Below are 13006 nucleotides of genomic sequence, written 5' to 3'. Positions count from 1 at the left end.
ACATTTTAGAAACACTACAAATTGGAAACTTGAATGAACTACGTACATATATCAACATTTTGTTTTGTATAGAAGCCTCCTGACGCTCACAAGACAAGAATTGAATCTTTATCATCAACTGTTCTAGAAACAGGTGCTTGGAAGGAGGAGGGGCTTGTGAGTCTCTATCTCTCTCCCAAGTTTTAAAGGTTGATTCCACAAAAATATTACTTTGTCTAAATACTTCAAGTTTTAAATGTTCAATCCACCCAAATCGGCAGCAGGAAGTTTCTAGTTCCTTCTTAAACATTGTTAAAATGTGATTGTCAGCAGCTGTGAGTCACTCGTCTTCACTTGTGTGTGACGCGGCGTGTCGTCCCTTCCTCTCCCGTGCAGCTGTGGGTGGGAATGCCGGCCTGGTACGTCGCGGCCTGCCGCGCAAACGTGAAGAGCGGCGCCATCATGGCCAACCTCTCCGACACGGAGATCCAGAGGGAGATCGGCATCAGTAACCCGCTGCACCGCCTCAAACTGCGGCTCGCCATCCAGGAGATGGTGTCGCTGACCAGCCCGTCTGCACCGGCCAGCACTCGCTCTGTGAGACTCACACACACACACACACACAAATACAACCTCATCCCTCAGTTTAGAGACAGAGAAATAAACATTACTGCCTCAAATGCCAGAACCCTTTAATTGGAGACTCTAAACACCTTCACAAACTCCGATCTTCTAAACGCTGAGCTGATATTTCAGCTTAAATTACACTAAACCAGCAGCCGTGTGAGGTCCATGTTCAACCCACATGTTTGTAATTATGTGATTTGTCCAAATGTTAACGGTGGGAAAGCGTGGCGGTGAGATACAAAAAAAAAATAGACGTTTAATGAAGCGTTTGTGATAGAAAACGAGAATAATGTAAGAGTTCAGGATAGTTTTAGTGGGAAATGAGGGAAGCTGTGAAAATGTAGCAGGAGTTTAGTGCAAAGTGAAAATAAACTTTACATTTGCCCTGAATTTGCTTCATCACACTTTGACAAATATGAACCAGATGTTTTAGAAAATAAACATTTGTGCTGCAGATTTTCAGAATAGTTTATTTACACATATTTTCATTTGAAAAAGGGGAAAAAAATGTGAGACTGAGTAAAAACAATCAGCAATGATTGTCAGATTAAAGTGATGACATTTGTTCTTCCAGGCCACCGTAGTAGATCAGTGACACAGATCATGTTAATGCTTTGTCTTTTTTCTAATGCTTTGATTTTTCTGCTTTGTCCCCGTCCTCTTCTTCTCTGGTCCTTGCGTCCACAGTCGACCAGTAACGTGTGGATGACCCACGCTGAGATGGAGTCCCTGAACGCAGCGACCAAACCTCCAGTGAGTGACTGTGTCTCTGTCCCACATCATGTCCACTTTTATGTTTGTTTTTCTCATTATTTTTGGACTCACTTTTGAACGTTTGTCAGGTTTGAATCATGTTGACGAGTCTCTCCTCCTCCTCCTCTCTCTCTCTCTCTCTGTCTCCTCTGTATTTATGTCTCTCTCTCTCTCTCTCTCTCTCTCTCTCTCTGTCTCTCTCTCTCTCTCTCTGTGGGCCCAGGCCATAGTGTTGAGCATCTTCTTCTTCTCTCCCTCTTGTTGCTGTTTCAGTGTGAACTGCTTCCAACTAATGACCCATTCACTAACACACTGTTCCTCCCTTTTGTCCTCTTTTCCTGCTGCTGCTGCTGCTTCCTCCTCCTCCTCCTCTGCTTCTCCTCCATCCGTCCTCCTCGCTCCTGACCCCTGCTCCCCTCCTCCTCCTCCTCTCCACCTCCACATCACTCTCTCTCTTTCTCTCTGTGTCTCTCTCTCTTCTCTCTCTCTGCCTCCTCTCTTCTCTCGGCGCTTCAGGAGCTGAAGGAGTTCAGCTGGGACCAGGTGAGGATGATCAGTCTGTGTAGAAAGTAGCTGAAAGTACAAATACAAACATCTTCACCACAAAATGACTCTTTTATTTAATGTTACTTAAGTAAAAGTACTTAAGTGAGGTTTGAGTCATGGTGGCTCAGTGGTAGGGCGAGTTGTCTGTCAACTGGAAGGTTGTGGGTTCAATTCCTGGCTCTGCTCGTCTATGTGTCCTTGAGCGAAGATACTTAACCCCATGTTGCAGCGTGTGAATGTGAGTGAGTGAGTGTAAGTGAGTGAGTGAGTGAGTGAGTGAGTGGGTGAGTGTAAGTGAGTGAGTGAGTGAGTGAGTGAGTGTAAGTGAGTGAGTGAGTGTAAGTGAGTGTGTGAGTGAGTGAGTGAGTGAGTGAGTGTAAGTGAGTGGGTGTCTGACTGTGAGTGAGTGAGTAAGTGAGTGTAAGTGAGTGAGTGAGTGGGTGTGTGAGTGTAAGTGAGTGGGTGTCTGACTGTGAGTGAGTGAGTGAGTGAGTGTAAGTGAGTGAGTGAATGAGTGTAAGTGAGTGAGTGAGTGAGTGTGAGTGGGTGAGTGGGTGTCTGAGTGAGTGAGTGAGTATAAGTGAGTGGGTGTCTGAGTGAGTGAGTGGGTGTCTGACTGTGAGTGAGTGAGTGAGAGTGACTGAATGACTGAGTGAGTGAGTGAGTTGTCGCTCAACTGGAAGATTGTGGGTTCAGTTCCTGGCTCTGCTCGTCTACATGTGTCCTTGAAGTGTCTTGCACTTAACCCCATGTTGCAGCGAGTGAATGAGTGAAAAGTGTAGCGTAAAGCAGCTCATCAAGACTAGAAAAGCTCTATATAAATACAGACCATAATACCAACTCTTCTTCTGATTTTATTTGGTAGTAACGAGTAACAGAGAGAGTTAGAGGAAATGTAGTGGAGTAAAAGTACACTGTTACTATATATTAAATGTAAATACCAAAGTAAAGTACAGATACATGAATGTTGTACTGAAGCACAGTAACAAATACAACCCTGGTAATAATTAAAGGGATGGTTGTGGATGTCTTAAGAGGTCGTGACACACAGAGGAAACCGTGTAATGCCGCTGTCGTCACGAATTGTCCTGCTTTTCCCTCGCTGAACACATGGCAGCCAGTGGGGACGCAAGCAGAACCACATTAAAATAAAAAGCCTCACCTAATGAAAGCAATGCCCTGCTTAAGGATAATGCTTGTGCTGCTTTTTATTGCCTCTTCCCTCAGAAAACTAAGAAAAACAGGAAGTCTCTGCCACACCAAAGCCCATAGACAAAACCAGCGTTTTAGCTCACGGGGACACGGGAGCTGTTGGTCTACCGCTGCCGCGTCAGTTAACTTTGGGTCACGTACGCAAAGCGGAACACGTGATTTCAGTTATCAGAGTGGTATAATAACACAAGTGAATCTCCTGAAAGAGGCAGCAGTGGATACAAAACCTCCTGCGTGCTGTGGTGTACAATTGCTGATTTTCTCCATGGGATTTGGTGTGGGAGAGTGAGCGTTTTCTACAAAACAACACAGACTTCATTTTCCAGGCAGAAAATGCTGTGTAATGTTGAGATAAAGTGGCGATGAGTGTTGCAGCGGCATTCTGCTGGCATGGGGGTGCGTGTGTGTGTGTGTGTGTGTGTGTGTGGGGGGGGGTTGCACAGTCAAAGTCGGCTGACTGTGACTCAGTCGTCTTATCTCCAGTGAGTCACGAGCTGCTGTCAGACACAAAAGCCCAGCGTGAATCAGCGCTCGTCATCTGCGCTCGTCTCCTCCTTTTCTTCTTTTCAGATTCTGGCCTACGGCGATATGAATCACGAGTGGGTGGGCAACGACTGGCTGCCCAGCCTGGGCCTCCCGCAGTACCGCAGCTACTTCATGGAGTCCCTGGTGGACGCGCGCATGCTGGACCACCTGACCAAGAAGGAGCTGAGGGGACAGCTCAAAATGGTGGACAGCTTTCACAGGTGTGTTTGACTGTTATTAACGTAACCTTCTCAGTGATCCCGATCACACATAGAGTTAAAGCACGATATTACGATATTATCGTAAGTTGCCAACATACAGTCCTGGTGATTTATTTTGAAGCACCACAAGAGGGAGCCTGTATTTTAGTTTTTCACTTTAAAAAAAAACATTCACAAAAATAAAATATACATATCCGTAGTAACGTGATTACATTTCTTAATATGTCTTTTTTGTCTGTACATTTTTTGATTAGTTCTATGTTTTTGACACATTTTTTAAAAAAGTGTTTAGAATTTTTCTTTAAGTAATTAGCAACGTGTTTTCGTAACCGATTTCGTATAAATGTCATAGAAGTGACATGTTTAAGTAGCATTATGAAATTTTGTAACTTTTTTTGTTAGCAAAAAAATTTTTTCATCACAGTATTTACACGTTATTTTTTTTAGTATTTTTGGTAACGTAAGTAACAATCTTGTAATTTTAGTACCACTTTTTTGTCACTGTTTTAACGTGTTAATAAGTGTTACAACATTTAGGAACAAAAGATTTTCAGAACATTGCAGTATTTTTTTTCTTAAAAACTTGTGTAATAATGTGATATTTTTGGTTTTGTGACATTTGTAACATTTTGCAGTATTTTTTAACACAAACATTAGTTTTAAAAAGTTTTAAAATGTTAGTTCTACATTTTTGTGACATTAGCAACATGTTTCCATAAACGTCGCAACATTTTGTGGAAACAGTTTTAGTAACATAACATTTTGTAAAAAACATTGTTAGCTAATTTTATAAATAACATTTTTGGGTAACATAAATAATGTTTGTGTATGTAACGTGTTTTTCTTGTGACATTAGCATAACAGATTGTAGATAGTAACAGATTAGAGGTTTAGAGGTGACAAATAAGACGGTGTTCTTGAGACCTTACAGACCCTGTACAAGGATCGACGACTCAATACATCAATACAAATAAAACAAACAGGGAGCCAGTGAAGATCAGCCAGGACTGAGGTGATGTAACAGTGTCTGTTAAATCCAGGTTTTATTTTTGTGTAAAAAATAACCTGAAACTGCCGCAGTTTAGACAACTTGACACAGACAGTTTGGGTTATCACATGCTCAGGAATGTCTTAAAACCCACCTGAGAATGTGGATCCTGTGTTTGGCTCACTCACTCAGGGATCCTGATGGGATATCACTCAGTACGGACGTGAATTCCAGGGTGTTTTTCTCACTTCTCGTGTTTTCACTGCCTTTGTCCGTGTGTGAGCGCTCCAGGTAGCGCTGTCCGCTCAGGTGTGTGTCCCCGGGCTGTCTTTAAGTCCTCTCTTTAGAGAGGGTTAAGAACTCAGGGGCCCCTTTTTGTGGGCTGCGTTAATGCTTTCTGAGTACAGGTGAGAGTGGAAACACGACCTCAGTTAACCCCACTCACCCTGTGGCCCTTTGACCTCTCTCAGGGTCAGTTTGCATTACGGCATCATGTGCCTGAAGCGCCTGAACTACGATCGCAAGGAGCTGGAGAGGAGGAGAGAGGAGAGCGCACACCAGAACAAAGGTGAGCTCTTCATGTCAGTGTCACGTTTGTTCTCTGCACGATAACTTTCATTTTCTTTCTGTCTCTGTTTCTGTGATGATAATGTAATGTACACTTGTTCTGCGTTACAGTGCCACACACAGGCCTGGCATATGTACTGCAGCGGTTAGAGTCGTCTCCTGAAATTATGTCGCGTCTACGTGAAACGTTTTAAAGAAAAAGATCGTAAAGGAAAATTTCTGTTTCCATGTGGATACACTAGCGATAGCAGGCCACACCCCTTGCCAAAGTTCCGCCCCCAAAACCCCCGGAAGCCATTGTGTGTGTGTGTTTTTTTTCCTGGTTTAAAGGAGCTCAGTGTTCTGCAGCTCCATTAAACACAATTATACAATTATGACAGTCGTCTCCTTTCAGAAAGATGACTTGTTAAATTTTACAACCAAAATCGTCAGAACATGCAAGGAGAGAGAAAAATGAACCGAGAGTTTCACAGGCACAAACACGTACGTCCTCCGAGCGTCACCTCAGGAGACAGAGACACGTCTGTGTCCTCAGCTGCTGCAGTAACACCGACTCTGAAACGCTTTGACAAGATAGAATCTCAAGTTCTAGACCAAAACAAGCCGTAGACGTAGGAGTAACAACAAATAAAGACCGCTGTCGCCCCCCCCCCCCCCAAAAAAAACAAACAAATTTGGCAAAACATGTGACGACTTGTTTCTTTGCTTTAATGCAAATACTCGTAGATTAAATGATTATTAAAAGTGGCATGAGCTCTTCTTCCTTTAAACTTTTTTAATAAGACCTCGTAAAAAATGGCGACATAAAAAAAGAGAGAAGAAGAAAAAGCTGCTTCCCTCTGGTTCACATCACTGAACAATAAAAACAATTTATTTTATATCATCAGCAAATGAAGCAAATTTTTTTTCCCCCACTCAGAGAAATATGACGAGATTCCATCGACTTAATGGCGGCAAACAAAACACACATTTCCTTTTGATTTCTGTCGAGTCCCACGTTGTTTTTTGCGAGATGATTGGACCACCCCTTCAGTTTCTGCCCCTTTCTTCCCACACTTACAAACCTCAACTCTCTGGTGCAATTTGGCTGCATAATGATGACATGAATGTCAACACGCTGAGTCATTAAACAAACACTGGGATACACATGTTGTACATTTATAGTCGGATCACCTTGGCTCGTTTCCCAGCCGATGAATTTCCCAAGTCAGGAATGTTGTTGGTTCTGGGTTCGTACTCTGACCGTGACCAGGAAATAAATCAGTGAAGAAAGGACGCGACACTGGGATTCGTCTTCATCAGCTATGGACACTTATCAAAGTCTTTGTCCCGTTTACAGTAGAGGAGTTTTAATAATCCTGAGACGCTGAGGCTGCAGTGGCTGTGATGTTAACTTCCATTTTCATCTGTGTCCACTCTGGTCTCACTGAACCACACTTCTTGTCGGGTGGATGCCTCCTCTTCCTCCTCTTCATCCTAACCTCCCTTCACCTTCTCCCCCCTCTCCCCCCCAGATGTGATGGTGTGGTCCAACGAGCGAGTGATGTGCTGGGTGCAGATGATCAGTCTGAAGGAATACGCCGACAACCTCCGGGAGAGCGGCGTCCACGGGGCGCTGCTGGCTTTAGACGACACTTTCGACTACACCGACCTGGCGCTGCTGCTGCAGATCCCCAACCAGAACACGCAGGTAAACAGACAGGTTTGACTGAGGGCGATGTCCGCGTCGTCGCTATGGTGAAGGTTTTGAAGTTGTCCGTCCAATTCTCGTGAGCGAGACGTCTCCAAAAACGTCTTGAGGGAATAAGTGATCCAGATTTGGTTGAAAGACAATATCTTCTTTAATGTCAGATGATGTCGTGATATACTTTTATGTATTATTTAATATCTGGAACATTTTTAGTCTTTAGAATAGAATAGAAATACTTTATTCATCCCGAGGGGAAAACACAGCAGCAATTTGATACAAAAAAAATGTGCAGACATACAAGAAAATAGTGCAATAATAAAAGAATGGCATAAAGGATCTCATGAAGAGACATTGTTGGCAGAGTTGTTGTAAGTCCTGATGGCTGATGGCAGGAATGACTTCCTGAAGCTCTCTGAATCTCTTGGAGAACGTGCTCTCCTGGGCCTGCAGGACGTGTTGGAGAGGATGATCAGGGTTATCCATGATGGAAAGCAGTTTGTTCAGCATCCTCCTCTCCACCACCGGCTAGAGGATATGATATAGGAGATAAGCGTGGACATAATGAGAATGAGAATGAGAATTTTGAACAGTAAATATAGTCAAATTCTGTTTAAACACAAGGCTTAAATGAACAAAGTATTATTACGATTGAGCTTTTAATTTGAAAGGCCACAAGGCATAAACAAGGGTTGTCACTTTCTCCTCCCAAAAAAATCAAGCCATATCCTGTGGTGAGGCTAACTGCTAAGTGGTTTGTTTGCGACTTCTTCATCGTTGGTGTAAAACCACAAATACTTCCATGCGACAATTTCCGATACTTCGGTGTCGCGATTGTCCGCGAGGAAATACAGCGCCCTCTGCTGGACCAAGCTTTAATGACCTCAAACGGTCTTCAATGAGTTTCAATTTCCCCACAATCAGGTCGGAAGTTTGACTTAATTATTTTCTTGTGCTCTGCTGCTGCATACACACAAACGCTCCCTCAGTCAGGTCTTAGAGCGCGTTTTCAGATATAATCAGAAAATTCTGTTCACGAAGAAAAAGCAGTATACCAGTATAACAGTATATAGTCAGTATAACAACAATTATAAAAAAGTTACGCAGTGCAGCTTTAACGTCGTAAGTCAAACACGAACAAAGAGGAAACTCTTCTTACCCTCTCATTTAATCCTTTCTACTGTACACACTTAATAACAGTCATTTCCTCTAATAGCATTGCAGTTTTTTATGATATCGCCGCCCTTATTTTGTAGAAATATTTTCTTGTCAGACAAAGACACGATAATAATAATAATAAGTGGTTAAAGTGAACGTTTACGGAGTCAGACTGAGCGTTGTGTGTGTGTGTGTGTGTGTGCGTACGTAAAAACATCGTAAAAAAAAGGAACAGTCTGGGCGCCGCCGCCGTGCAGCCACGGCGAATCAAAGAGTCTAGGACCTGAGGAAATGAAGTTCTGCCTCATTAGGACCAGGTTTTGGTCTCCATGAGGACTACTATTGTTAAAAATAAATAAAGTTAATTATTATTATTATTATTGTTGCACACACACACACACACACACACATATTCTCGTATTTCTATCCATTTTAAGACCATTCATTTGAACGGTCTACCTAAGGCCTTACCTTGGTCCTAAACTTAACCAGTAAATTACAGTTCTGCCTCACTAGGACCAGGTTTTGGTCTCCATGAGGACTACTGGTACTAGTACAAGGTCAGTGTTTACTGAAAAAGGCCCTAAAGCATAGGAGTCATACTGAGGACACTCATAGACACTTACCCTAAAACCAGGTCTTAACCACCAAAATAGCCCTTTAAAGTTGTGAGGACCAGACAAAATATCCTCACAAAGACACACACACACACAGGTTTGTGCATTGACTTCTGTTCATTTGGACAAACTAAACAAAAGCCTTAACATTAACCACAACCACTTACCAGTTACTATGAGGATCTGCCTCATTAGGACCAGGTTTTGGTCTCCATGAGGACTATTGGTCCTGACAAGGTCAGCGTTTATGTGACTGTTCCAGTGACCCCTCTGTGTCGTTTCTCTCCTACAGGCCAGGCAGCTCCTGGAGCAGGAGTACAACTCCCTCCTCACCATGGGAACCGAGAGACGACCCGATGAGGTCGGCATCTTCATCTTCATCATCCTCATCGTCGTCAGAGTTTTTAAATGATTTCATTTTTTTGTTTTGTCTTCTGTTGACGTTGTGACACTCTTGTCCTCTTGTCGTGTGTCAGGACGGGTCAAAGACGTTCACGCGCTCGCCGTCCTGGAGGAAGATGTTCAGGGAGAAGGATCTGAGGGGCGTGACCTCCGACTCTGCCGAGACCCTGCCTGCGAACTTCCGTGCCTCAGCCATCTCCACGCCCTCCGTGACCCTGAGGAAAGTCCAGAGTGATGGTGAGTGTGACCCCTGACCTCTGTTGTTCACTTTGCTCTCATGTTCATGTCCGCGCCGCGTCACGTCTCAATTTAGACGCCGGGTCACATGACATGACGTGAGCCACAGCAGGAGCTCGATGGGAGTCAGGGTCAGAGGTCGGGGGGCGGAGAATCTCTCTGTACCTGACTATCCCATTTGACCCTGATTCACTTTGATTCGGATTCTTTTTAATTCTGATCTAATTTGATCTAACCCTAACCCCGCCCACTACTCTCTTCCTCAAGTGCGTCGTGAAACTACGGTGGCCCACACGTCCCAGAAAGGACAAAGTTTTTCTTGCTTTTCCTGATTTTCTTTGTCTGGTTTTGCATTTTTACACACAAGATATTTGTCGACATGAAGTTGATACACAAACCAAACAAAAAGAGTGTTAAGATAAGACCTTCACTAATTCCCTGATATGCATGGAAAAGACCAGTAGGTGTCACTAACTCTTACTGGGACATTAAGTCCTCATTCAGACTTGATTTAACTCCGTCAGATATGATTATTATTCAGTCTGATTATGATTTAATTTGTTTATATTCTTAACACTTTTCTTGGCGGACACTCGTGACTTTGGTTTGTGTTTGTTTAAATCCCACGTGGTCACATGAGACGTGTTTCAGAGCCACTCGCACTCGTACGTGATCCACATGTGAGCGAGTGACAAACACCAGGTCTGAACGTAAGAGACGGTCAGTCTTTGCCAGGTCAAAGGTCGAACTCTGAATATTATTTGAACGTGATCATAAATGAGCCGTGTTTACGTCGTGATTTCCCCGTAAATGAGGCCTGAACAGAAACATTTGTACAAGCGTGCGTTACATAAGTCGCTTTCATGCTACTCTGCCATTAGTTTGGCAGTGGAATTTCTTCTGTTGGCAATAACAAGGAACAGACGCTTCAAAGTGCAGAGGAAGACTATTATCCCCTCCCCCTCTCCCCCCCTCTTCCCCCTGTTCCACTTCCTAATCATCAAGTCTGAGGGAGGTCAGCGCGGTGAGTTCAGGCGCTGCTGTTACGATAATGACCACATCTGTGTCTCCTCCCGCTCTCGTACGCAGCCAACTCTGGTGCCCGGGGTGAATCTGCCTCAGTGAGGACGTACTCCTGCTAAAGGAACCACGAGGTAAGAACCGTCCCTCACTGTCACTGACAACTGTCCACTGCTGCCGCTGCCTCTGCTGCTGCTGCTGTCGCCAAAGTGTTGGTCTTTATTGTCGTGAGCCCGGGATTTTTGCACTTCCTCTCGTGTCTTTAAGGGACTTTAGGTTTGTGGATTTAGGGCGGAGGGTAATTAAGACCACAGGGTGAAATCACCTGCTGACACCATTTTGTCCAACCACAGAATCTCCTTAAAGAAGGAGATTCTCAGTAGTTCACGGATGGTAGAAAGTAGGGCTGTCACTTTTTGAATGGATATTATGTGGCAGATTTGTTGGCTTACCGTAGCTTGTAGCTTTTAGCTTGCATCCACTTTATTTGCAGCTTCTAAATGGATCTAAGGTCGATCTTTGCTCACAGTCAGTGTGTTTACAGGCATGTTAAAAGTCCCATTTTAGTCAGACTAAGACAATAATTCGGTTTTCTTAACGTCTTAAAAACATGTTAGTCCGACTAAAATTGAGCCAGTCTTAGTCGGACTAACATACCTGGATAATGACATTCATAGTCCGATTACTCCTGCATGTACAAGCTGAGCTGGAGTTGAACATTCTGCGAATGCACCAAAATGTCCTCCCTTGTCTTTGACCCGGAAGTAGAAGAAGACGACGTACAAACTGCGCCCTTTGCTGGACCACAACTGTTATTATTTCAGACGGCCTGTTGCACTTCCAGGTTGTATATTTTCATGTCAAGACACGGAATGGATGGTGGAACATAGAGCTCAACGTGACGTGCGATTCCTTTAATTATTTGACGAGTCACGTCGCCTCACTCAGGTGAAGCTAACAGCTAAGCTAAGAGGTGAGTTACTTCCACCGTACGGCGTAGAACCTGAAATCCTTTCATACCTCACTTTTCAGATGTGTCGTCCATTTTCAAAATAATTTATTCATGAAGTCTGTTGCACTTAATTTTCGTCTCAGTCAGGTTCTCGCACGCAAATTTCCTTGGACAAAAAGTGACAGTAGAAAGGCGCTCGACATACTCACACACATATCGCCACCTAGTGTTGCGGAGTCACACACACACACTTATATAAAGTGGTGTAATCTGTAGGATTAGGGTTGTAAACTGTGTCTGATTTCAGGGAAATTGTTTTTGTTTTTTTTCCTAACGAAGAAAAAGAAAGTTTTTCCACTCGGAAAACAATTACATTTTCAGATAATTTTGTAACTTTGTCTTGATAAGATGTTACAGCTGAGTTTAAATGTACAACTTTCTTAAACTCTGTCCAGTTTTTGACAATTGTTTCCTCATTTTAAGGAACATTACAGTTTGAAAGTGGCTGCAGATTTTACAAGCTACTTTTAAATATTATAACCAAGCAAATATTTGCTTACACCATTGGCAGATTAAGAATATTTGGCTGGTGACATGGTAACCATGGTAACCATGGGAATAATACCGTCATCTGTCTCTCTCTCTCTCCTCAGGACTTCGACTGGATCGGGACTGGACTTTGAGGACGCTCTCGCTCGTCCGCGTGGAGGGAAAAGAAGCAACGAACGAAACCGTTTCACTTCAAAAGTAAAAAGAAATCTGACCATTCTGCAATAACAGAAGCAAAAGAGGAATAAAGGGGGGGAAAAATGACGAGAAGAATGTAGGATATGTTTTTTTTGTCCGAGCAGATTTGGAAAGTTTGAATGGAGTCAGCTGTTTTCTCTCTCTCTCTCTCTCTTTGTCTCTCTCTCTCGCTCTCTTTGTCTCTCTCTCTCTCGCTCGTCGGTGCTGGTCGGGTCGTTAAAGGGCGATGTCGGGTTGTGTTGGTGAGGTGTGTGTCGGGAATGTCGGGAATGCTTCTCCTTCAAACCGCTCGCTGCCGTTTGTTCTCGTGAAACGCGGCACATTTTACTGAGCGTCCTCCTCCTCCTCCTCCTCCTCCTCCTCCTCCATGAGGCGTTTACAATTTTGAAAACAAGAGCAAGGAGAGGAAGTTTTAAACTGTTAAAAAACGCTGTAAAAGGAGCAGCTTTTAAAGCAACGCCAGAGGAGTTCTTCCTTTCTACCAGGGGTTGACCGATTATCAGCCGATTAATGACATTTAACGATATTATTTTAATATGTAAAAATGTACATTGAGAAAATCATGGTCAGGGGAAATGGTGACATGTAACCAGAGGAAAGGTTGCCGGTTCGAGTCCCCACCAGGTCAAAGGTCTCAGGAAACACCTGAGCAAGGCACACGACCTCCAACACTACAACAAAGTTAAGAGTCTTATTACAAATATATGAAAAATAAATGTTCAATATTATTAATACACACACAGACATATATATATATATATATATATA

General features: G+C 43.4%; 1 protein-coding gene across 1 annotated transcript in view; it reads left to right on the top strand.

The window, feature by feature from the left end:
• The window catches only part of ppfia3 (PTPRF interacting protein alpha 3), a 36650-nt gene extending 23644 nt beyond the window's left edge, over window positions 1–13006 (top strand). Inside the window, exons 22-31 of the mRNA XM_058653137.1 lie at window positions 376–576; window positions 1294–1359; window positions 1876–1902; window positions 3688–3863; window positions 5322–5419; window positions 6933–7108; window positions 9173–9241; window positions 9357–9519; window positions 10609–10673; window positions 12145–13006. Of these exons, the coding sequence (XP_058509120.1) occupies window positions 376–576; window positions 1294–1359; window positions 1876–1902; window positions 3688–3863; window positions 5322–5419; window positions 6933–7108; window positions 9173–9241; window positions 9357–9519; window positions 10609–10661 (1029 nt within the window). The 3' untranslated portion in view covers window positions 10662–10673; window positions 12145–13006. The remainder of the gene's footprint in view (window positions 1–375; window positions 577–1293; window positions 1360–1875; window positions 1903–3687; window positions 3864–5321; window positions 5420–6932; window positions 7109–9172; window positions 9242–9356; window positions 9520–10608; window positions 10674–12144) is intronic.

The sequence above is a fragment of the Solea solea genome, chromosome 16 (genome assembly GCF_958295425.1).
Source record: "Solea solea chromosome 16, fSolSol10.1, whole genome shotgun sequence".
Lineage (NCBI taxonomy): Eukaryota > Metazoa > Chordata > Actinopteri > Pleuronectiformes > Soleidae > Solea > Solea solea.
Note: the sequence above shows the minus strand (reverse complement) of the source record. Positions and strands in the feature narration are given on the sequence as shown.